The sequence below is a fragment of the Salarias fasciatus genome, chromosome 15 (genome assembly GCF_902148845.1).
Source record: "Salarias fasciatus chromosome 15, fSalaFa1.1, whole genome shotgun sequence".
NCBI classification, from domain to species: domain Eukaryota; kingdom Metazoa; phylum Chordata; class Actinopteri; order Blenniiformes; family Blenniidae; genus Salarias; species Salarias fasciatus.
In genome coordinates this window covers 7741842-7765839 of record NC_043759.1, presented here as the reverse complement: position 1 = coordinate 7765839, position 23998 = coordinate 7741842, and the positions used below count along the sequence as shown (strand labels likewise).

The 23998-nt window shown below is 42.6% G+C and overlaps 1 protein-coding gene across 3 annotated transcripts in view; it reads right to left on the bottom strand.

The window, feature by feature from the left end:
• vta1 (vesicle (multivesicular body) trafficking 1) overlaps positions 1 to 21014 on the bottom strand; it is a 43445-nt gene extending 22431 nt beyond the window's left edge. For all 3 annotated transcript variants that reach the window (XM_030110435.1, XM_030110436.1, XM_030110437.1), the window contains exons 1-3: positions 20823 to 21014; positions 7294 to 7388; positions 3915 to 4042 (exon numbers count right to left, since the gene is read on the bottom strand). In XM_030110435.1, the coding sequence (XP_029966295.1) occupies positions 3915 to 4042; positions 7294 to 7388; positions 20823 to 20913 (314 nt within the window). In that variant the 5' untranslated portion in view covers positions 20914 to 21014. The remainder of the gene's footprint in view (positions 1 to 3914; positions 4043 to 7293; positions 7389 to 20822) is intronic.
• Positions 21015 to 23998: the final 2984 nt, after the last annotated feature.

Sequence of the window (23998 nt, the reverse complement as noted above, 5' to 3'; positions counted from 1 at the left end):
GCTCAAAATGGATGGATGACAATACTTTAATGTAACGACCACAAAATACCACATATGGGTACAGACACAACTTATGCCAGTTCTCTCCTACAATAACAGTGAAAATGGGGAGTCGAGAGTTTCCCTAAGATCTTGAAATTACAGGTACAGCCATGGTGTTTATTGGTTTTAAAGTGATATACCAGGCACGGCCCAGAATTACCGGCACTGGATTCAAATGAATGAGCTTCTTGTGGCGTGGCGCAGGGGAGAAAATTTCTTATTTCACAGAAGATTCCTGTAAACATTAGCGTGTCACGTTCTGCCTCTGTTCACATGCTCCTGTGCATGCATCCGAGTATATGTTGCTGTTTGTATTTTTATGCGTGCGACTGCGTGTCCGGAGGTGACACAACTCCGCTCTGAAGCCTGGGCCTCTGCTCGTAAAGCTGTTTGTGTTCCCCTCTGGCCGGAACACAGACATTACCTGATCGGCCGGGTACAGAGAGCTTCTGAGCGCTTATTGACAAACCGCTCAGCACAAAGTGTTGCCTGCTTCCATTCATCTTACACAACCTGCTGCGAGGAACTTACGATTGCCGACCGGAGGGGAAGGGGACCTTCCTGCGACGGAGGCCGCTTTATCGCCACAACAAAAAAGGTTAACGTGGAATCTCCAGAGGTTATTTAAAGGACAAGTTGAATATAGTTTTGACCTGAGGAGCTGTGGGAAAATAGAGAAGCTTCTCCTGTTTTTTTCCCCCCCCCAACAGAATAAGTAATTACTTTGTCATTTTTGGCAGGAACATCCCTTCCTCAAACATTTCTGTGGGACAGTCTGAGAGAGCAGCACATCTTAGGCGCCACGCAGTTTACACGGCAACATTTCAAGAGAAAATGCATCGGATAAGTTTTGCATTCACACAGCAACATTTTGAAAATGGTGTTTGTTTACAGAAAAACAGCAGAAATACTTAAAATGGTGTAGTAAGCATGCCAGGCCACGAGTTCATTAGTTTTAGACCTATTTGAGGATTTGATTAGACTTAGATTCAGGTTAAATTTAGAACGGATTTCAACTTGGGGCTATTTTAGGCCTCTTTTAAACTACTCCGTTATAGGCTTTGCAGTTCTATTCTTTGTAATAACTTTCTCAAGTCCACAGATAAATATCTTTGTAGTTTGGACTTAATGAAGTAAATAAAATTTGCTTTTCATAGATAATATTGAATAGTTTAAAGAAGCAAATATTTATGAATGCATTTCGATGAGGGCATCGAAAACGCTTTAGATCTTTAGAGTTCAGGTAAGGAAACTCAACTCGGTAAAAAAAAAAAAAAAAAAAAAAAAGGAATAAGACGGCAGTATATTCATATGAAAGTAATAAAAACGCTTTGTGATTTTATTCCAAAATATTTCCAGTTAGAGGACAAAAACAGAGCCTTAAATCTCCATATGTTGTACCGTAGCTCAGAAGTGGAATGAAGGAATGTGCTGTCGTAAAAGAAAAATGGAAGAATAGGTTTAACAATGCAAACAGTATACCGCACAACTTAATTAATGTCTGACTGAATAAACTTCATCCATACTTTATGTGAATCCATTACTGACTGTTTTGAACTCCGGTTCTCCTTCTGGTTTCCATTTGCACTTCTCTTTAAAAGGTTAAAAGTTCTGCTATTAATATTTAAACACTGTGGCATTAACGAGATTTAGGCCACACCCAAAGCACAGACAAAAACACGCCTGTTAAAACAGTCTTATCAGGCCATTTTTCATATCGGACCCTCTTCCTCGCATTAGATCAACAGCATGAGGTGGTTTCCTAATCAGAAACAGCAGCGGCTGAGCAGGCGAAGCTAAATGTTGGACTTGTATGGATGGAAAAGTTTCCTCGTGGTTCCCAAAACTGTCCGTCAGTAAAGACGCCACTTTTGGGATTGAAAGTAGTTTTATTTGACCCAGGAGACTTGAAGGACATGTTTTGGGTAACTGACGATGTGGGAAAGTCTGCATTGGTGGAACAGGACATGCAGCATCAAGATGGGTGGCTTCCTGCTCGCTGACCGGTAGGTAGTCTTTAGGTCCGACTCACAGAGATACTTCAAGTTGTGGTTCAGTGACACTAAAAGTTAAGATTTTATCCAACAAATCCAAATGATTTCAGTCCGACTGAAAGATTGCTTTCAGTTGTTTTAAATTTGTCGAAGAGACAAAGAGTGATGATTGAAATTTTTGCAACCTATTGAGGCAAACAAGACATCGAACCCTGTTTCGTTACCATGTAAACCGACACTCAAACTGCAAATAAAGTTTTCCCATTTCCTCTTGAAAATGTTGTGTAAGCTGTGCCTCAGTTTCCACCTCTCTGTGTTGTACGGACTCATGTTCTGGCAGTATTTAGCATCCTACAATACAGCTTGAATAAACAAGGACAAGCCAGCCTCTGTGCAGACAAGGCTCGACATTGCTGTGTTTATCAGACACCACTCAATAAAAGGCTTTTCTACTCACTCTCATATACGGCTCGGTCGGTCCGAGAGCGCTTCAACAGTTAATAGCCGCAGATGGACGGATCTATAGTCGCATTGTATGCCACTTCTTAGCTCTTGCTTGTCTGAATGTGGAGCCCTTCAAACCTCAGTAGATATAAAGTTTCATGTAATGAAGAGATGTGATCGTTACTGATGTTTCTGGACATGTTGTGGAACGTTTTCTTTGCAGTAAGCCTAAAAGAATTATGGTTATCACAGAAAATAGACAAAACTGAGTATGTCACTCAGCGGTAGCTGTATTAGAAATGATGGTAGATCAGGTAAAAGGCTGGATATATGGAAGAAATTAATAAAAATGAGGGGGAGATATACAGTACAATTTCACCTTGAGTAGGCTGGACCGGTAAAATATCGTACTGCCATAATAAATGTTGAATTGAAGCTTTACGTTGCGACACAAAGCATACGTGAAGAAGATTTCACAAAACCAAACAATTACTACTTAAAATTATGACGCTCTCAACATAAATTCAATATCAATGATATATTCAAGTGTGAAAATGAGTGAAATGTATTAAAAACATCTCCTATAGTTGTGTATGTTTTTACAAACTGACACTGACAGCATGACTCCCGAGGCAAGTTTGAAGACAAGTTAAAGGTACAATGGACGATGTTTTAGCCTATGAATGGCGTGATGCGAGTCTCAACTATTGGTCCTCCAACATGTCAATCACGCTGGAGAAATGCTTGCGTAACGCTGTCAAGCGCGCTCGTAGGAGCAGCAGAGCAGGTAGGACGGTCTGGCGCATGCGCGTTTTTCAAAAAGCGAGTAACAGACGTTTGGCTTCGACTTTTTCGAGACAATCGTCCATCATACCTTTAACCAGCTTTAAGGGTGATATCTCACCTCAGTGTTGCATTGTGGCCGCTTCTCTGATGAAATGTGTCAAAAATCAATGTTTTCTTTGAAATTTCTACCATTTGCTTGGCGGTCTGCAAAACTGGCGGTTGAGACAGGTCAGCCTGGAGCCTCTCACGGGCCAGTTTTGGCCCACGCTCCTGATGTTCGACACCCCTAGTCTAAATGATATAAGTTGAAATAAACTGTCTGGCACTCTGAGTCACTCCAAACTGCACTGTGACTGGCTGGACGCAGTAGCAGATCATTCTGTTGGTCGGTATCTGGCGACCACACGGCTCCCGTTTGTCCAGCAGTTTTCATGTCTCACGATTTAATAAAGGAACACTGGCAACCGCAGTCTTTACCACCTTGACCGACCTTTTCTGTGAGAGCGACAGAATGAGGATGACGCTGACAGCTGATCTCTCCCCCTTGAAGGCCTTTTCCATTCTCAGGCCGAGGCCAACATCATGATGCCATCAACAGATAAAACCACAAGACACAAGCAGAAGAAAAACGCTGCCATTCATTCTTACTTGTGGAAGCGTCCTTGTCTGTCCTCGTTGTCGGCGTAAAGGAACATTTTTAAGGCGTAGTTTTCAATGTGGGCATTCCCGACCACCTCCTGGTTGATGGAGTCGTTGTCGCCCAGCTCCTTCTTCATCTGCAGGACAACACAGACACTCAGGAGCCAAGAGAATATAGTAAAGACACGTCAAATAGAGTCAAAAACACCTTTGCTGTCAGACTAGAGTTGATTCGTGTCACTCCAGCAATGTGCAATGTGGTTCCTCCTTCATATTACAATAAAGATGTCATGAAAATCACTGTTGGCCCCAATCCGATATCCACCGGTTCGGTGGATATCGGATTGGGGCCAACAGCGATTTTTTTGATTGATTGGGGATCGGGAAATCCAGCCGATCACCACTCTGGCCGATACTCAAATTTGAAGGATCAGTATCAGGGATCAAAAAGTGTGATCAGGACATTCTTAAATTAAATACGGTCTTCTTCTGTTACAGAGTCCGGCGAGGCTTAAGGTTTCTGTGAAAAGTACTGAATATGGACCCTGATCAGCCTGAATAGACACACTGTTCACCGAAAATATCAGCTGAAACTGCAACCTTTCTTCTTTTTTCTCTACACCCCGACAGCTCAAACTTGCAGCAAATTACAATATTGATCACTTGAAAAACTGTTCATTCCTCTTCCTCCGTTTCATCAGAGTATTTTTAGAGCTGACCCTCTGAGGCTGCAGCAGCAGACGAACCTCTAAATTTAGCAGCACCGGACTGGTAACTTTTGCAGATTTCCCACCCTGAGCCATATGAAACCGATTTTCGAGCAGGCCATTTTCCACCGTCCCGGCGAGAGCGAAGCCTCAGAGAGTTGAGCCGGCGATGACAGTGGAAAATAGATTTAATGAGTCCAGCATGTATTGTATGTATGAGCCAGGTCATCAGGGGAAAGTGGAAAAAAAAGAGAAAGAGACACAGAGAGAGAGAGAGAGAGAGAGAGGAGCTGCTGTGGTCTGTGTCCTGACTCACTCGTTCTATAGAAGTGACTCACAGCTACCGGCAACAGTTCATAAAGGCGCAGAGCGCACAGAGAAAACCTCGGGATCGGAAAACTCCACCGAACTTGTTTGGTCTTCACCGGCGAGCGCGGGCTCCGTGTGCGACCCGAGCCAATCACAACACGCGCCGCGGCTAACGAGAGCACACGCGCATCAAAGCGGCGGATGTGAGCCGAGCGTCCCGACTGTGTGACAGTAATGAACGTCCCCGGGGCTCCTGTAAAACTCGTCTCAAGGGAGAGCTCCGTTTCATCTCTGTGCACGGCTGCGCTTAATTGGCTCTGAGCGATCAATAAAGTTGAGTCCGGCATCGCTGTGGGACATCCCAGGACCCCTCCTCCTCCTCCTCCTTCCCCATAAACACTTCAACCTGTTCTCATTCGCCTCCTCTTGGGAACTGGATTATCAAACAAATAACATAATCGTGTGTTCATAACTCAGTCGACTCCTCATCAAGGTTTGCCTCAACAGGACCAGTGAAGACTGGAAGCTTCAAAAGTCTGCATACGTTCTCTCTAGTCTCTCCATGAGGTTCATTTGTATGACCCTTGCTGGGATGTCTCCTCTCACCTCCGCCCTCCTCCTTCCCCTGCTCATTACAACAAGCCCACAAATCTTCATTAGCCTGGCTCCTGTCGGCAGGCCCGAGAGCTTGTGCCTTTATGCAAGTGTTGAGTGAAACGATCGAGCTCAAGGGAGCTTCAACTGTCCACAGGAGGCCTCCTCGACACATTTCTGTTACACAAGACACAGTGTCGGACATGTTGGACACCAACGTCACAAGTGTGGAATTGGCTTGGCAGCTTTTACAATCCAGTTACAACTTTTGCATCCTTTCAGGGGTTTTGCTTTCTTGTTGGGGATTTTTGAATCGAAGGAGTCGCTTCTTCATTCCTGCCGCGGTGTTTCGAATGTCTTGCGGCCTCTGCATCCATCCCGCAACATCTGCATTCATTTGCTTGCATTTGTACCGGGTTTCTTGCATTTGAGCCGTTGCTTTTGCAGTTGTGATGGATCTTTTGCATTCATATTGCTACTGCTGCATTAATGCTCTGACAATTTGTATAAGGGTTGAGTTTGTTTGCTTTGATGTGATCTTGATCCCAGACTTTTTCATTGCATGGCAGCATTTCAAATTTGCTTGAGTGTTACAAAGTTAACAGTTGGTTGCAGAGTCTACCTTCCAGCTGTGTTGATGGTATCTGGATTGGTACTGATACTTAGATATTACGTAGGGTCATCTTTCCTAGTTCAAGATCTCACGGTTTTATTTGTGTCACGTCTACTTTATTTAGTAGCTGACACCTTTCAGACGCTTACCTGCTTTAAATAAGGACACTGTATTGGTATATTCCTCTGCTTTGTCCTCTGGAGGTCGCTCTGCACCGTTTCAGACACATGGTGCTCCAGCAGGAGACGTGATCCAACCTCCCAGAGGAAAGAAACCTCAAACCTCTGAGAAGCCCAGCTCTGACCAGCAGAGCGCTGATGAACAGCAGGCGAATGTCAAACGTTTTAGTGTGTCTGTGTGTTTGTGGTCATTACAACACCGATAGAGCTCCTCTGTTTATTTTAGGAGAGCCATTTATCCATGTGCTCCTGCGGTGGAGGAGATAAAACAGGCCAGAGATGCAGCTGTGCTCAATATCTACAGATAGAAGCGGCCATAATACTGTCAGCTGAGCCACGGCGCTTACGGCAGGTCATTCGTCATCATGAAGCACTGTGAAAAATGTCACCTGGATGGACCCCAACAAGATTATCAACACGTCCCCAGCTACATATGCTCATGTTTAATATTAACCTGGAGTAAACTTGTCAAGAGCTGAACTACCAGTCGATGCACCTTTTACAAACTACCATTCTTTTCAGCTTTTATAAACTACCAGTCCTTGAACTTTTATAAACTACCAGTCCTTTAACATTATTTTATACTACCAGTTGATGCACCTTTTGTAAACTACCGGTTCTTTAACCTTTTATAAACTACTAGTCCTCAAATTTTTTTAAACTACCAGTACTTTAACCTTTTATAAACGACCAGTCTTTTAAACTTCTTCTTCAGTTTAGCTATTTTTCAGCTCCAGTATTCACACTTGCATTTTCTTCAAGAAACACAAACTTCCCAGTTAAGCAAATAGAATGGATTTTACCAAAGCTCATTTAGTGATGTGGTGCACTGTGAATGATGAGTCCTGCCCTAACCGACTGTACCCAGCAGCCTCCTTAGAGAAATACCAGCCGTCTGAACGCTCATCCCTAATCAGGGGAGTTTCTCCTGACAGCCCCAAGGACACCCTAGAAAGAGGGACAGCACAGAAACCAGTCCAACTCACCGACTCCAGCTGGTCCATGAGTTTGACCAGGAACTTTCGGCACTCCGGGGTTTTACTGTCCAGCTTCATGCCCGTCTGCATGGCATAGAGCCGACCTGCAGCAGAGGAGGAGGACAGAAGATGAAAGGTGAGCGGAATTACACCCTGTTTTACTGCTCAGTAAACCTCATTCCTCCGCAGCCTGGTTCGACCGTCTGCCCGAGTCATGTGGAGGAATCATCAGGCGCTGAAATAGCGGAGTCCTGACGAGCACAGAGTGTTTTCTTCTACGCCGCACCAGGATGGGGAAAAAACGTTTCACCTGACCTCCAAAAAGCAGAACTGAAAGAGGTTTCACATCACAGCTAAAATAATAATCCCTCTTCTGTCAATTTGTAGTGTGCCCCGCTTCTTATTTTCACGTGGTGCACCACCTCATAAATGCAAGACCGCTAACTCGTATGGCATTAGAAAAGGGCCGACTTCCTATGGGTTTTTTATGACTAGATGGATTTATTGGCTGTAGAAATGTAAAGAAATAAGTTAATAAATAAATCTTTAAATTTCAGTGTCTGCTTGATGACAATCTGTGTTTGTGACACCAATGATGAGCTTGTGTTAAAAGTCTGTGCTGCGCTTGTGAAACTTTTGTGCGACTGAACGGTCCTACTGAAGAAGTCCTGGGGTTGATTAATGAGCAGCATACGGTCACAAAGCTCTAATTCTTGATATCATAACACGGTCGAGGAGTTTGGCTTATGAGGTATGTATGCCAAATCCTGTCAGCAGAAACAGGACAGGAGCAAAAGGATTTATTGATAGACTTTGATGACTTTCAGTTCAGACTGAAAAATCAGAACATGTGTGTACGTAAACTCAGTCAAACAACACACGCACACGAACAGTTATTACGTATGAAAAAAAGAGTAGGAGGAAGCAAAGCTCATCAATGGGTTTCTCAGAAACTGATTAACTGCACATGATAGATGGATTAACTGCAGGGATGACGCAGCGAATGCATCCACCGCCAGGCAAACAAACACGACAGGTTACATCCCTGACCCTGGCAAGTGGGCGAGTTCGTGTCTGCTAGACTATATTTGTTATACAGATGCTGCTCCATCAATCTGACACGGAACAAGCGCCTTTAGATTGTCTTCTGTTTTCAGCCATGAGAACCTTGAGAGGATGATCAGCTGACGTGAGCGCCGATCAAACTGCCTTCACTGTTCACTTGTTAGAGGAGCGGCGGCAGAGCAATGACAGCAGACGAGATCCGGAGGAGATTTCTGCCTCATCGAGCTGAACCGCTCCATAAAGTATTACCTCTGCAATATTTAGGAAGTTAAAAACAGTCCATAAATACATACTAAGGAATTAATAAAGTGTTTCTTTTATAATACTCTAAATACTCAGTTCTTTCTATATTAGGATTCAGACTTGAGAAGGGAAAACATTCAATATTTCACAATTTGACATCGTAACTACAACATTAGTCGCTACACTACAAGTCTGTTCGGACCCCATTGGCACCATACTACAATTACTAATGTAAAGCTGTCAAAACAAGTGTTAACATACCTCATGTTGAATACCTTCAGATTAGTTCATTCGATACTTAATATTTAAAATCTCTGAAAATCCAAAATCCTGTCATACAATGAGACCGAGCCAGAAAATGAGACATCAGGACACTAATTCATTCATTATGACAAGACAGACAGAAGGAGAAACAAAAGACCTGGCTGAACTATTCACTCAATTAATCACTTTTTTTTTTTGTTTGTTTTCCAAGTCAGTGCAGCTGTTCTGTTTTCTGTTGGTGTAATTTTAATATTTTTTGACTGAACCGACATGAAACTGTGACTTGCAGCTCTGCGGTGTGGCTCCACCAATGACTCATAACCACATTCATCCTCGGACGTTGCTCGAAATTAGCTTACATAATGACCTCCATTCATTATTAGCATTCGCTCACTGCTAACGATTTTCATTAATTATAAGAAACTCATTTTGAGAAATGAAGTAACTGACCATTTCGGTGGTGATAAGTGGAGCTCGAACCAGCAAAAATGCTCAAATAAAGAAACGTTACGTGTACGGCGAGACGGGAAAATAATGACAGGTCCTTGGAAAACAAGGTCTGCATCGGACTAATACAGCAGCAAAAAGACCTTTGAGGTAAAGCGAGTGGATGAAGTCGGAAGCTGGTGACCCACACACATTATTCATTCACATTATGTGTTAATTACTGTTAGCTGATTGTTTGGAAAATGCTTTCAGCATTATGATATAATACACTTCTTCCATAAAAAAGCGAGAATTTAAATAATAATAATCATGCATGTCCAGTCTTGTATGACATGATTTTCACATCATGTATAATAAAGCTTTATCAGGAGAAAGCTGGTAAATGAAGAAAGAGGTGAGGAGACTGAAGAGGCTCAAGGGAGGTTTTATCGACATGTATTAGCCTACGAGTCCTTTTTGATGTTGATGTAATCATACTTTCGTCAAAAGACATCCGGTAATGCAGTATGGGAAGAAACGGGAGGAGAGGTAAGTAGAGCTGCAAGGGTTGAGGTAAGGTTGTAAAATAAGTGGCAGACGGATTAAATCCAGACAGCAGAACAGATGAGGGCTGATGATGAGTCGTCATCTGAAACATAAAAAAAATCTGAAAACCAAGTGGAATAGATCAGGTGCAGCTCATGACTGAGCCAACGGAGGACGTAAAATGGTCTTGCAAAGACAATAAGTTATTGGGATAAAGATGCTGTTAAGAACTTAAGAGACCTTACTGCACTAAATTCACTCTACTTTCAAGAATGAGCAGGGTCACACTGCGTCCACCGATGATCAAAAACCACACCCAATGAGGACGATGTCCTTTCGGTTTACCTCTTTCAGAGGGAACACCCAGAAATTGCTGTTCTCCACACTGGGCATGTGTGCTTTGGTGTTTCCGCCTCATGTTTGAGGGCCTGAGTCACAGCAGAGCGCCGCTGTCCTGCTCAGCATCAACGAGAACAATGTCCCACTTGAGAGAGGCGCGGCGTGGTGGGGTGTCACTGTCGAGCCGCCGAGAGCCGGGCCGGCTCAGTGTTTCCAAAAAAGCACCAGTGTGACACACGTGTGTTCTGCACGAAGCCGCAGAGGGCAATCAACCAGTCAACACACACACACACATCGAGCAGAGGAGCAGCCAGCGGGCCGGACGGCCAGCGACAAAGGACGCCGTTGTGCCATCGGCACTCGTGCAGAGCAGCAGTCAGTTTCACGTCGAGACAATGAAGAGCCACACAGAGGGCTGTGACAGCGGGGAGGATACGAGGCCACAGAGACAGACAGAAAACAGCTCAAAAGTACGATATGATGGCCGTTCACCCAGCATCTCCCAACGGTGAAGCCCTCTGCTGGCCATTTCGGGAACAATGAACGAATGAAAATTGCAACCAAAAACCATTCAGAACTGATGAATTTGATGAAGAGTAGAAGGCCCACAGTGGTACTGAATGAAAAGTTGAGAGGTAAAAGTCTGCTTTTCCATCACAGCTGAGGCAAAAGAGCCAAAACTTTGAATAGACCCAACTATCAGGCTCCGTTTACATGATAATGTTTTGAAATGAAAATGGAAAACTTCCGTCCATTACATGACAACGGTGCACGGAGCCGCTGAAAATGCAACTTTTTCAAAATTACTTCCACAGTAAAACTTTTCTGCAAACAGTCAAATCTTTGGAAATGAGGGAAAAGGCAGCTTTTCCTTTTCCTCTGCACCAAGAGTGACTTTCGGTCCGATCCGAGGCTGCCAGGCAGTCACACACGTGAGCTCCACTGACACAACTATGTTTCAACTGAAACATGTATTGTCTTTCTGTGTTCTCATTTCAGGAAAGATTCCCTGCATCTACCTTCAGCATAAGAATATCTCACCTACATGTCAAGTATTTATCAAATGAGCTATAAAAAGCTTCTTACGAACAGAAAGTTCACTGGTCTGCTGTAAATTCCCTCCACAAAAATAAAAACAGCATGTGCAAGTCTGTAGTTGTTTAAAAATCCGTATTAACCTTTCAGTCTGATATTTACTGAGATTCGGAGGTCCGTGGTGAAGATTTTCACTTTACTGCTCCTCTCTCATCAGTCTCCTGCACATAATTAGAAGCCAAAAACGCTTCTCAGTTTCAGGCTTTTTCGCTCCTTCCTGCTTATTTCATGTCCTTCGTCACCACAAAGCGATACGCTTTATGAAGGACCACTACGGCTGCCAGCTCACAAACTCGGGAACAAAGTAAAAGTTGCTCAGGAGTTTGTGAGAACGGATGAAGCGGTGTGAACTTTCTGCGCTGAAGGTGTGGCACGCTATGTTCTGGCGAGGATGTTTTCGCTGAGTCGAGCGTGGCACACATTTCCATCAACAAGCGCCAAAACAACCTTTTAAGTTATCTCAGAAGAACAACCTGTGCTGGAAATCCTGCTGGCTTTCTGGTAAATTCAGTCCCTCGTTCGAACGTAACAGTCACAAAACAAACACAGTTCGGTCAACAGCCCATAGTGCCTTCAGGAGAAACTGGGAATTTTCCGGGGGGGAAGTGGCACCTTTCACACACCCATAGACTAAACACAGCATCATTTGGACAAATACACAGTACAGGGTAGTATGGTTTGCATGTTCTCCCTGTGCCCTTATGAAAGATTCCAAAGATATAGGAGATGCCACGCAGGGTCTGCGTTTTTGAAATTTCATGAAAAGTTGGGAAGAGGGAACGGTCCAACTTGAAAATGAGGAAAATGTTCCGGGATGCGGTGAAACTGGGAGTTTCCCACTAAGATGGTGAAAAGCGGTTGGAAAGGCAGGTTGCAAAAATAAAAAAATTAAAAAAAAAGCAGAAATCAGTTATGATCCTGCACCCACAAGCACCTTTTCATTCATGTGTTGATTTATTCTTGTGAGGATTGGAACTGACTTGTTGAATAATCAAAAAAAAACTGAAGCGAGTATTTCCCTACCTGCAGCTTTCCAAGTTCTTAGCTCCATCACTTACTGGTTCTCAGGTTTCTACTTTCTACCAAAGACATCACTCGATACTGTTTGGAGCAGGATTTCAGGGTGGTTGTTTGAAACGGCGTCCACCTCTCAGGAGCCACTGTGCAGCACTGAGCTGCAACACACGAGCACGTAAACACCGGCCGCTGCACTGAACCAGCCACGGCAGCCGCTCTTCTCTCCATCCTCATCATCGTCTGACGTTCGCTGCAATTATTTTGTACACAGCAGCTTTGTACGCAGCGACGTGCGGCCTGACACGGCGAGGGGAGGGAGTTTGCTTTGAACACGACCGCATTCATTTGGAATCAACACTGTAAGAAAATCTGTCGAGGAGCCAAGAATCGAAATGACTGTAAAGTGGGCTGGCAGAGCGCCACGGCCTCCACGCAGGTTTGACGTTAAAGTGAAGACTCGGTGCCAGCATCATGTCTCTGGCACATGACTGACAGAGGAAGTCATTATCGAGCATTGCAGCATTTTTCTGTGTGAGAATGAGACACGTTCAGAGTAAGCTACAAGTTAAAGCAGCACAACATGCAAAAACCTAGTAAAGCAGGTAAAAAAAAGAAAGGCTGAGGCTGGAGAAAACCAGACAGGCATGTTGAGCATCATAAAATACGAGAGGAACTTCGCAATATGTGTTCTGGTTTTGACTGCAGGCACTACTGTAATGCCTTTTTGGCAGAAGACCGCGAGAGACTCAATGATGAGAAACAGCAGAGGCAGAAAGTCATTTATTGAAGTATTTCCTTTAAAAATGCTTCTCAAGAATAGGAGGAGGGCTTTACGTTTTCGGAGGATAATAGCACTGCGTCTGTGTTCAATTTCCCAGTCCACTCAAGCCAATTCCTGAAGCTGGTCCTGCTATAGTTACATATGAGGCCCTGGAAAAGCTGCAAAAGCATCAAAATGGTTTGAAAGGGACTGAAAAATTTAACTAAGTTTTTCTATTGGACGCAAAGTCAGGAAATGTTTAGGCGGCTTTGACTGCGTTTGTGTCATTTACATTTGCACGACAATGGAGGCTGGACCCACTGAAAACGCAACTTTTTGAAAACACTGACTCCATTTCCTTGGTAACAGCTCCCACTAGTGGCCCCATGTGAAAACTGAATCGTTTTCAGCGTTTTTTTTCCCCCCATTTCCGTGTAAACGGGCATTGTTTTCAAAATGTTGTCGTGGAAATGTGAAACTTTTCTGAAGATCAAACGCAAAAACCACACATTTTCACTTGAAGGATCATGTAGAGAGCAGGATGATCATCAGCACACACAGGGTCAACCAACAACACTACATTTCTTGACTCGTATTTGGAAGTAGGGCGGGGTTTAATTCAAAAAACAAAAATTCACAGATTTTAGAAATTGAAAAAAAAACTCTTTTCTTCAATGAGATCTGCAACACAAGATGGTGCAGCTGCAAATGTTCTGGATTTCAAAATACTTCCTTGTTTTCCACTACACACATTCAGAAGAAAGTCAAAATATCTTAGAATTTACAGTCAATTTTATAAACATTATTCATCAAATATGTTGTGTGGATTCAAGAGGCTTTTTAAGGCCCTTTAATTACAATTTCCAAGTACCATATTGGATTTTAAATGCTGGGGACTAATGAGGCACTTTCGCTCGTCTCTACTCTGAACGCTATCATTTAACATCCCTGTAATCTGGTTAAATATAGTAATGCACCTAACTGAGATAAACAGTGCTGTAAAGCCATGATTACAAAGTTCAATGTTCAGTCAATTTGCCCCCGGACAATTAGCTACGAAACTGAAATGTTCAACTTTGAAGGAATCATCTTATAAATGGAGGATGGTAAAAGAGAAAAAAATAAACCCATCATGTTACATAACTTTTATTCAAGAAAAGACAGTCAAGCGCTGGATTTATTATTTCCTGGTTTATCTCAGAATTCACTTCAACAGAATCCCACTTATGTGTTCATTAATGCTAAGCTCCTTAAGTCGCTGCTGATTATCAGATTATGATAGGAATGATTACACATTACCCCAAAGAGAACCGCACTTAAAGGGAGCCGCTGGGATTAAGTGAATGAGGACTTTTTTTTTTTTTTTTTAATGCCGGTGTGCCACGAAAAATAGAGGTGCACCTTAAAGAAACGTGGAGAGGAGCCTGGAATAAAGTCCCGGTGTTCACCCTCGGCTCGTTTATAACGTCGCCGATCCAATCAGTCTGAAACGGCCTCTCTGTAATGCTGCCAAGCGCCGTCAGCCGGGAAGCGGCCGGTGAATTACGCCGCTTCATTACAGCTAAACAAATCACGACGTTGACTCAACCCTCATCGATCGGCCCCGCTGCGGGGCGGAGGTGGGCTAAAATATTGGCGGGCATTAGCAGGACAATTTAGATAGACCTGCTGATGAAGAGCGGAGGACGAGTGAGGGATGGCACGACAGCGGCGCGACTTAAAAGGGCCAAAACCCGGCCGGATTGAGCTTCACGCAATCAATGAACAGTTTGATGAGCAATTAGTGGAGATTCAGTATGCAAAAGGTCATTTCTATTAATTAAAAAAAAAAAAAAAAAAAAAAACTCTTTCAGCAATAAGGTTTCATTACTTTGCTTTAAATCCACTAAAAAGACCAAAAACATCTTGTTTTTTTCATTCCATTAGCTGTGAAATCGTCTTACTGGACACATCAGATTTGTTGCGAGGATTTGCAGTGGCAAAATAATTTATGACGGACTGCGCCACAATAAACTTCAGCGGATCGGTTCGTAATTGAAATGAATGGGATGTTTGTAAAAAATACATCAAGGTGTGGAGTCATATACCAGCCGATCGTGTCTCTCGATTTAATTCCTTAAAAAAAAGTTAGAGAGAACAAGCGTCTGACTCATTCACACTCTGCTGGAGACGACTGTGCTCATCAAGCTCGACGACCAGACGCATTCAACGCCATCTGCTAGCCAATTAGTGAGAGTCTCAGCATTTGCTTATGGGGAAAGTTGGAAACAAGAACATGATTGAAGACAACTTTGTTGCATTTAAAAAGGTGAAGTTGAAACTGGAGACACTTTAACAAGCACTTCAATCATGAATATAACAATTAGTATCTTGGTGGCGTAACGTTAAAGATCTTCAGAACGCTGAGCTTGCTTGCAGTGGAATGGATGATATAACTGGAACATAACGGAGTTTGTCCGTGAAGGTTCCTCTTTGTCTGAAAGGAATCCGCTGCCTTTCATGGAGGCGATCTGAGGGAATCACTGCTCCTGGCCGAGGATTATACTCGCTCAATCAGCTCAGAGGCGGAGGACAGAACCAAGAAGGGAGGAAAAACTCCAACTTCATTCACATTTCTGATGAATTCCACGACACTGCCAGTCTGCTTTCTTGCCGTCACTGTGCATAGATTATCTTGAACGATACCATATGGCACTGCTGTAACTCAAAAGGATGCAGAAGACTTAAAACTTGCTGCAACAACTGGTGTTCATTCAGTTCTTTCCAAAGTTGTAGATTCCCGGTAAGATTCAGCAGCCATAACAGACAGGCAGTGGCTGCAGAGAGCTTCGGTTATTTTATATGTATAGAATTGAATTCACTCTTCACCTGAGCTGGCTGCTCAGCTGGGAGTCTGTGTCTCCTGCTGCAAGCGTCAACACGCTCCTTGAACTCTGCTTGGTGTTGCTTTTGGAGCGGCTTTATCAATTTGCTTGTGTTTCGATGAGTTGTTTGCAGCTCCTACACATGACAGCCTGCCAGAGGAGACGCTGCGCGCCGCTGTACTTGTGTCACTTCTCTTTAAATATCTCCCAGCTGCCGACACATTTCCTCCCAGTGAAACTGCTAACAGGATCGGAGTGTTACAGCTGTACACAACAACCAAAAAAGCCTAATTGTTTTTGTGTCTTTTCAGCTATAAATCAGCATCAGAAGAGCTTTTTATCGCGACATAATGCATGTATTTATGTATGTATTTTATAAGCTGATGTTGAAACAATAACTTCCCTCTGAGGGAACATTCATCACCCTGTTTCTCTCTTCCCTTCACTCTCGCAGCCCCAGAGTCGTAGGAACACGGCGCTGCTGACCTCCAGTGGTCTGGCCGGATCACTGGTCCACACACACACAATGCATGGCCGGCGGCCCACATTAATCATGCTCAGAGGAACGGCCACAGGCTGCACCACCACCTCCTTCATCTTCCCAGAAGCCTTGTCAATCAGTGCTATCACTGAACCTGCAGTCAGAAAGTGTTTGTTCTCCCTTTGAAGGAAAAAAAAAAAAAAAAAGTTCAGTCTTATCTGGTACCGACTCAATCAGCCACAGTTACAATGCACAAGCTGCCTCTGTTCTTCAACTCTCTGGTTCGCTTTAATCCACAGAGTCCCCGGTAAACGCAGCAGCAGCAGCCACACTGCATGGCTGATAGCAGGAAAAACATGAATGATGCTGTTTTTAAGCCAATTTGCTGATTCATCCCATTCATCCATCTTCACTGGTGAAAGAGTGAGCGAAGCTTGGACCAGTCCGTCACTCAAAACACGGCCAATTCACACCTACAGACAACTCCAATTAATCTTATGCACACGTCTTTGGACTGTCACTGTGGGATTAAAGTCAAGCATTAAAAAGATATGCAAATGAATATGGCTATGAATTTTATAAGCATAAGCTCATCTATCCAGGCCACACGCTGGCAGTGTTGTTTTTCATCATGAAAGCAAATGTATCTGCACGCAGAGCACAGTTCACTATGGACATTAACAATGGTGAGTACAATGACATTTGTCAACAAAGCCGGATACTTCTGATGCCAACTTGCGAGAAGTCAGATTCTGTGGAACAATACTGACAAAAAAAATAAATAAATGAGATTCCATAGTACTATTGGATAATTCCCCACTATCACCAAAGGAGAGTCGGAAAATCCATCTTACACAAGGAAAACCAGGCAGAGCCACAAAGTACCAGTTTCATCAGCAGAAAGAAGCAGCAGTCCTGCAGCAGACGGTGTGAAATGTATCAAATCTTGATGATGGAATCAGTTTGGTTCACATGAAGAGACAGAACATTCCCTGCATGACAAGACTGTTTGAGCACATTCCTGATGATTCAACACAGAAAATGAACTTTCCATATATTCCCTAAACACTCACACTCACACAACCTGAACATCCCGAATGAATCTACCTCCCAGCAGGGCCTCTCACCATCACCTTCACCCTCTGTGATCCGCAGCCAATAGGAGATCGGTACTGAGCCAAGTGAAAGTCTGTGATTGGCTGCATTCCCACTGAGAGCCCGAGTGAATACATCCTGGAAAAATATGTTCTTTCTACCTGTGGCGTCGGTGCGATTCCAGCCACGTCGGTGAAAGGTTCCTGATTGGTGTCATTTGAACAGAGGCTGCCACACACCCTTCAATATGCCTGTCATGCTGAGTTCTATTTGTCTGAACTTTATTGTTTCTTCCTTTTCTTTCATTTCACACAATCTTGAACCTTCACGTGGTTTGAAGTGTTAACTGGCAGACCTATAGACACTCACTCCCACTGGGGGAAAGAAAGTGCCTCTAAATTCTCAGTTACGGTAGTTTATTACTATATTTAAATACCACCTCCCCTCTCCCTTTACGCAGCGGTTGTTGTTTATTGGTTATGAGACGCTTTGTTAACATTTACAGCCTGATAATGACTTCTGGGGGGCTGAAACTGAGGAGATTTCCCTGAGTTGTCACCGAGAGGAGAGAAACACAGAACCAATACACAAAAAGCAAGAACTGCAAAAAACCCTTGATAATATCTAGTTTTGTTTTCTTTTAATTCATTTGCTATTAGATGCGATGTTTAGGTCGCTACAGACTATGACACTTTAACAAAGCAGCACAACTAAGTTTGATGTCAAAATATCGATCTCCACTGATTAAAGCATTGTTTACATGACAACTGTGCTCAGAGCTGCTGATACAGCAACTTTTTGAAAATCATCATGTATTTGGGCTGCTTTACAACCACAGGTCTTACCCAGTTTGTCATCATGGAAAAGTTGAGGAAGGCAGCAGGACAGATACATCTAACATTTATGACAAGAAGCCCTCCACTAAATTAAAATCAACCATTACGAGAGGCCCAGTAGGTCCCAGCACAATTTATTTTCACTGAGTTGTAGAGCGAATCATCTCTCAGTTACAGGTTCAATTCCACATCTCCCACTGTCCATATGTCAAGGTGTCCTTGAGCAAAACACTGAAGCTCAAATTGCTCCCAATGAATGGATGCAGCATCTTGCATGACAGCTGTCACTATTGGAGCGTGAGGAAAAGTGCAATAGAAGTGAAAAAAGTATCAGGTACTTCTTCCATTAAGCAGGGATAATTGTTTTGCATGATATTCAGTTCAGCACATCGTGACCCTCTATATTTGTGACTTAGATGAAAGTCAAACTTTATCACCAACTGATGCAGAAAAACAGGAAATGTCAAAGACTTTCTACTCCTGCATGTCTGTCAAAAGGTGGTTTGGATGCGTTTTTCTTTTTTTTCCCCTGCTTTTCAAGACGCAGCTCCAAACATGTCACAGCTCAACTAGGTCAGCGGCAGACCCCCGCTGCACCGGCACTCCATACCGTGTTCTCTATACTATCAGTCAGAAGTCATCTCAGATGCTTTGACCTACTTCAGGGAAACCAAGGCCGTACTCTGGACAGCTTTCAACGCTGACAATGGAATCGTTACAACCTGCACAACGTGGACGTGTTATTCAAAGTAAACCAGCTAGAGACTGTAACAGGTGGCCATGTGTGATGTGCATGCGCTTGATGCGAGGATGAAGAATTCTAATGCGTGTCCACACACTTTTACATGTTTTTATGGCATGATAATAATGCTCTGTGTCTTATTCTTTAAAAGAAGAGCATATTGCAGCTGCGCATGAATCAGAGAGGACCAGACAGAGCATACATTTCACACATCTTAAAGTCTCGCCATACCTGTCAGCTTCACAATCAATTTTAAGATCTGTTATTAGATTAATTCTATCAATGTATCAAAATTGCCAGTACTTTTATCAAATACACTTATTAGAGCTCTTGGGTCTTCAGTCCCTAAAGAAGTTTGAAGAAATACTTGAGAGAGATAAGCTTTTATCACCACAATGACCCTCGTCTGTGGAACAGATTGTCTGAAGAGCTGAAGGCAAAATGTCAAAATGTTTTAAAAGTCAAAATGAAAAAAAAAAAAAGAAAAAAAAAACCCCTAACTTTTTGTTGCCTCATTTTATATCTAGTCCTCGAAAGTGTGTTTGGGAGAAGGAATTAATGTGTCAGATTTTATTGTTGATAGATGATTCCAAACCGGTTTACCTAAAAGCCTGGTCTGCTTGCCCCTGAGATCCCGTTCAAACAACAAAGTCACTTGAAAATGGAAAACTTTCCTCAGTTGGCATGACAACGGTGCTTGGGCCCAATGAAAACGAAGCTTTTCGAAAACTCTCGGATTTGGTCTCTGTGGAAATGAGGCAAAACGGAACTGAACCTCTATTAGTGTACATGTGCACCATGGGCAACTCATGATACTGACATGTAAATGCAAAACCTTTCTGAAACAAAAATGACACATTTTCACTTGAAACACTGTCGTGCTCCCAGAGTCAGAAGCAAACAAGGTGAAGCAGATTTTAGTTGCTGAGCTCCTCACCTGTAGAACAAACACTTCTTTTAAAACACTGTATTTGCTCAGGTTTTCCATCAAACAACAGATTTAACTCATTTTAATATACTCTAAACAGCTTTCAATTAATGTACCTATTTATTATTTTTCAGTTATTCTACAAACAGCCTGTAATATTTGCTCCTATTTTCGTTATTTTAACTTACTGTCGTCACTTTTAGTTTTGTCATAGATGAATTTCCCTCTGGTATAATAAAGTATTTTTATTCTATTCTATTAATCGCCTGGCTTAAACGTATTTTCTTTATTTCCTTTTGGAGCACTGTCTGATTGGTTCTATAGAAATAACTGATTTGCCTTGTCTCTGTACAGGTATAACGAAACAATATGAATTGATATATTTGAATATCAAGAGGCTTTGTTATCAATAGATGCTGATTAAATCAAGCTGTTATTGTTATGATCAGGCATAGCTCTAATTTCTAATCACCATTCCTGTGACAGGATGCTAAAGTCGTTTAATATCACGACTTGAAGGAGTAAGTTTTTAGCCATTCATGCTTTTGAAATGAAGTTTTGAAGGAAAGCTGTCTTTATTTGAGGTACACGTTTCCTCGGTGAGCTTTGGGAAATTCCTGAACAGCTTTCACTGTTGGTTGGTTTGAGCTTTGAAATGAAGTTTGAAGTATTTCAGCTAATACCGATTAAGATACATAAACCGCGTAGCTGTAAAAGAAATCGGGTGAATCTGAACAGCTTATATCCAAACTTCCGGGTGAGATAGAAGTTGTTAGCTAAGCAGTTAGCTGTCAGGTAAAACAAAGCTTCGATGCTAACAGCTAACGACAGACTTACAGTAGTACGCCACCACCGGGTCCCGTTTCTCATGCTCCTGCGCCGTCCTCAGGTGGTGCTGGATGGCTTTGAGCGGAGCCGGTAACGCCATTAGAGTCTCTTAAATCCGGTCCAACAAGCAAAAATGCATCAGTCTACAAGTCAGTGTTGTTGTTAGCAAAGTGCTACTCGCACTTCCGCGTGTTTATCCAATAGGAGCGGCCGCCTGGGCGCGGCCGATGACGTCAACGGCACGCGCGATCGCTGAGCGCTGCATTAATAATAATAATGATAATAATAACAAATAAATAAAATAAAACAAGTGGATTGAAAAATTAAATAAACTTTTTAAACAATAAATTATATTGAAATCGAGTAAAAGCATTTTTGTAAAATTTCAACTTTCAGAAAGTTGTGTTTTCAGGTTATCTGAGCACCAGTGTCATATAAACTAAAATCAGTTTTTGTTTTGTCTTGAAGATGTTGCTGTGCGAATGGGACTTTGTTCTGGAAATTGGTGAGGTAGAGTTGAAGATGAGGTGTCAGGGTTTCAACACACTCTGAATGTTTTGATTTTGGTTTGCAGAGAATACAGAACAAGTCAGCCGACTGAGTGCAAGGCAGGAGGTTTGAGCAGAATTACTTCTGGTCGTCTGCCAACTTATATACCAACAACATCTCCGAGACTGCCATCTGTTGTCATGCATTGCTTCTGGTGTCTGAAAATATCTACTAATCAGGGATGGCTGGTATAAATGGGCTGACAGGGCTAAGCCCTCCCAGCGCAGAAAGACAGCTAACACAAAAACGATGAGAAAATTATTTTTGAATAACTTACAGCAGATTGTTTTAAGTTTATTAGTAGTACTAATCATAAACTCATCTAAGGTAAGGTCAGTTTGGAGATCGTGGCACAGACTAAAAGCTCTTTGAGGACAACTGAGCGACAGGCGACAGAGATGAAGATGTTGCCACGCAGAGAATTCACAAGGGCAACCGAGGTTCTGCTATTTAAAGATAAAACGCCAGAGATGCATATTAAATGGATTTGCGTAACTGTTTTCCACTGAGTCAGCACTCTCCAAAGCGCTTTACATTGTTAATCACATTCACATACACACTAGAGAGTAGAGTGTTACTTTATTAGTTCCAAACTGGGAAATTCCAGAATGCACCACTAATGGTGATCACTGCCATGCAAGGTGCTTAATCCATCCAGTAGAAGCAGTGTGTTGCTCAAAGACACTTTGGCATGTGGACACTGGAAGATGTATGATGGAACTAGCACCCTTAGAATAGAATAGAATTTTATGGATTCTTCACAGGAAATTGCTTTGTTTCAGCAGCTGAAAAAACCTAATGTGGCTGTCAATCACATCTTAGAAAGAGTTTCCTCAAGGGGATGAATGAAATTTCAATTTGAATATAAGACAGAAAAAGAAAACTGTCCACTCTACTGGTCACAGGTGCACCAGTGATGGTTGACTGAGACAGAGGATGTTGGAATTGGAGGTGCCAGGCATGAAGAGAAGAGAAGAAAACTGCGGAGAAGATTTATGGATGCTGTGAAGAAGGACATGAAAGTGGACGATGCTGAAGTGCAGAGGTAACCCCACAAGGGAGCAGCTGAAAGAAGGAAGTGTGCATTTCAACAGATACCTCTTCCTTGGCTGAAGATTAATGCTCTTCACACCATGTTCAACCTACTGTATATTAATGTCAAAGAGGTACTGCACACATTTGCATTGACCCTCCCACCTATTTTAAATACTGCTTATCAAATTTCTGATCATTGGGTGAATGCAGCTTACAGTCAAAAGTTTTGCCACAGCTCCACAGCACCGGACTATTGGAGGAAACCAGGAGTACCCAAGAAAACCCAAGAAAACCCAAGAAAACCCAAGAAAACCCAACGCTGGACTGAAACCAGGGGTTTTCTCACTGTAATATGAGGTTTTTAACAACGAGGCCATTAATTTTGTTCATAAAACTATCTAAAACATTTCTCACTTCAGTCTCAATATCCTTTAGTAATTTTCCTTGTTTTGAAAAATGTATATATTTTTCATATTGTCTAGTTTTGTATTGCTTTTGCCAGTAAAATACCACACTAAGCCAGAGCTTGAACTATTCAGAACTAAACCCAGTTTAGAAAGTTCCATTCAGGATTTATGCTTTGTGGTCAAGTTAAAGCCATGAGTCCTGATAATTGAGTTTGCAGTCAGGCGTTGGTGCCAAAGCATACATCCAATAAACAAAATAAAGACATATACGGAGAGAGGCAGATCAAAGAGAGCTCTACAAAGTGTGCATAACTCTTTTTCCAAGAAACTGGGTGGGCTGGGATCAGTGATTTAATGGCCCGTGATAAAAAAAAAATGGGAATGTGGTTGGTTCATCTTGTGGTTGATTGAACCTGCGACCTAAGAGGCACATTAAAGGAAACCGTACAACAGCCTGATGTCCGGAGCTGGATGCCGGTATTTTCCTTGGATCAAGCCATCGTGGGAAACACTGTTGTGTTGTGTTTGTGTGTGGTCAATTCGGGGGTTGTGTTGCCCCACCCCTCCTGAACCAGAACTTGGAAAGCCGATAGAAGCTGGAACAAAGTTGTGGTTGGGCATTCGGGTAGCGAGTTGAGTCTTCTGGAGGATCTGCAGACTGATGGATCAATAAAGTCCTTCGGTCCAAGCCCACACACTGGTGATTCATTATTGCTCTTCTTGGCTTCTACCAGACCACATTTCATACCGTCCTGTGATCGAGTTGAGCTGCTGCTGGCATCACATCCACACATAAAGTGGTGGTCTCATTTTTAATATTTTTGTTGTGGTACAAAACTCAAACATTTCTTAAGGAATATATTGATTTCTTTGTCTTACTGAGAACCTGCTGGCTCCATGCAACAAAATTTGCACATCCGGTCGGATGTGCAAATTTTGTTGCATGGAGTCAAACATGTCCTTGTCATGTATTTGTTTGGTTTTGAAGAGTCACCGTCTACCAACAGACGCCCAAAAGTTTTCCGTTGTCACCTAAAAACTTTGTTTTTGCAAACGGAGCTTGAGCCACAATGTCGCATAAACAGAGAAGACAACAGGAAGATGTGGATTTTTTGTGTCATTGCTGTTGCAATTAAAAAAAAAAAAAAATCTTGATTTCATACTTGCTGTTACAAAATTTCTTTATGCATTGAT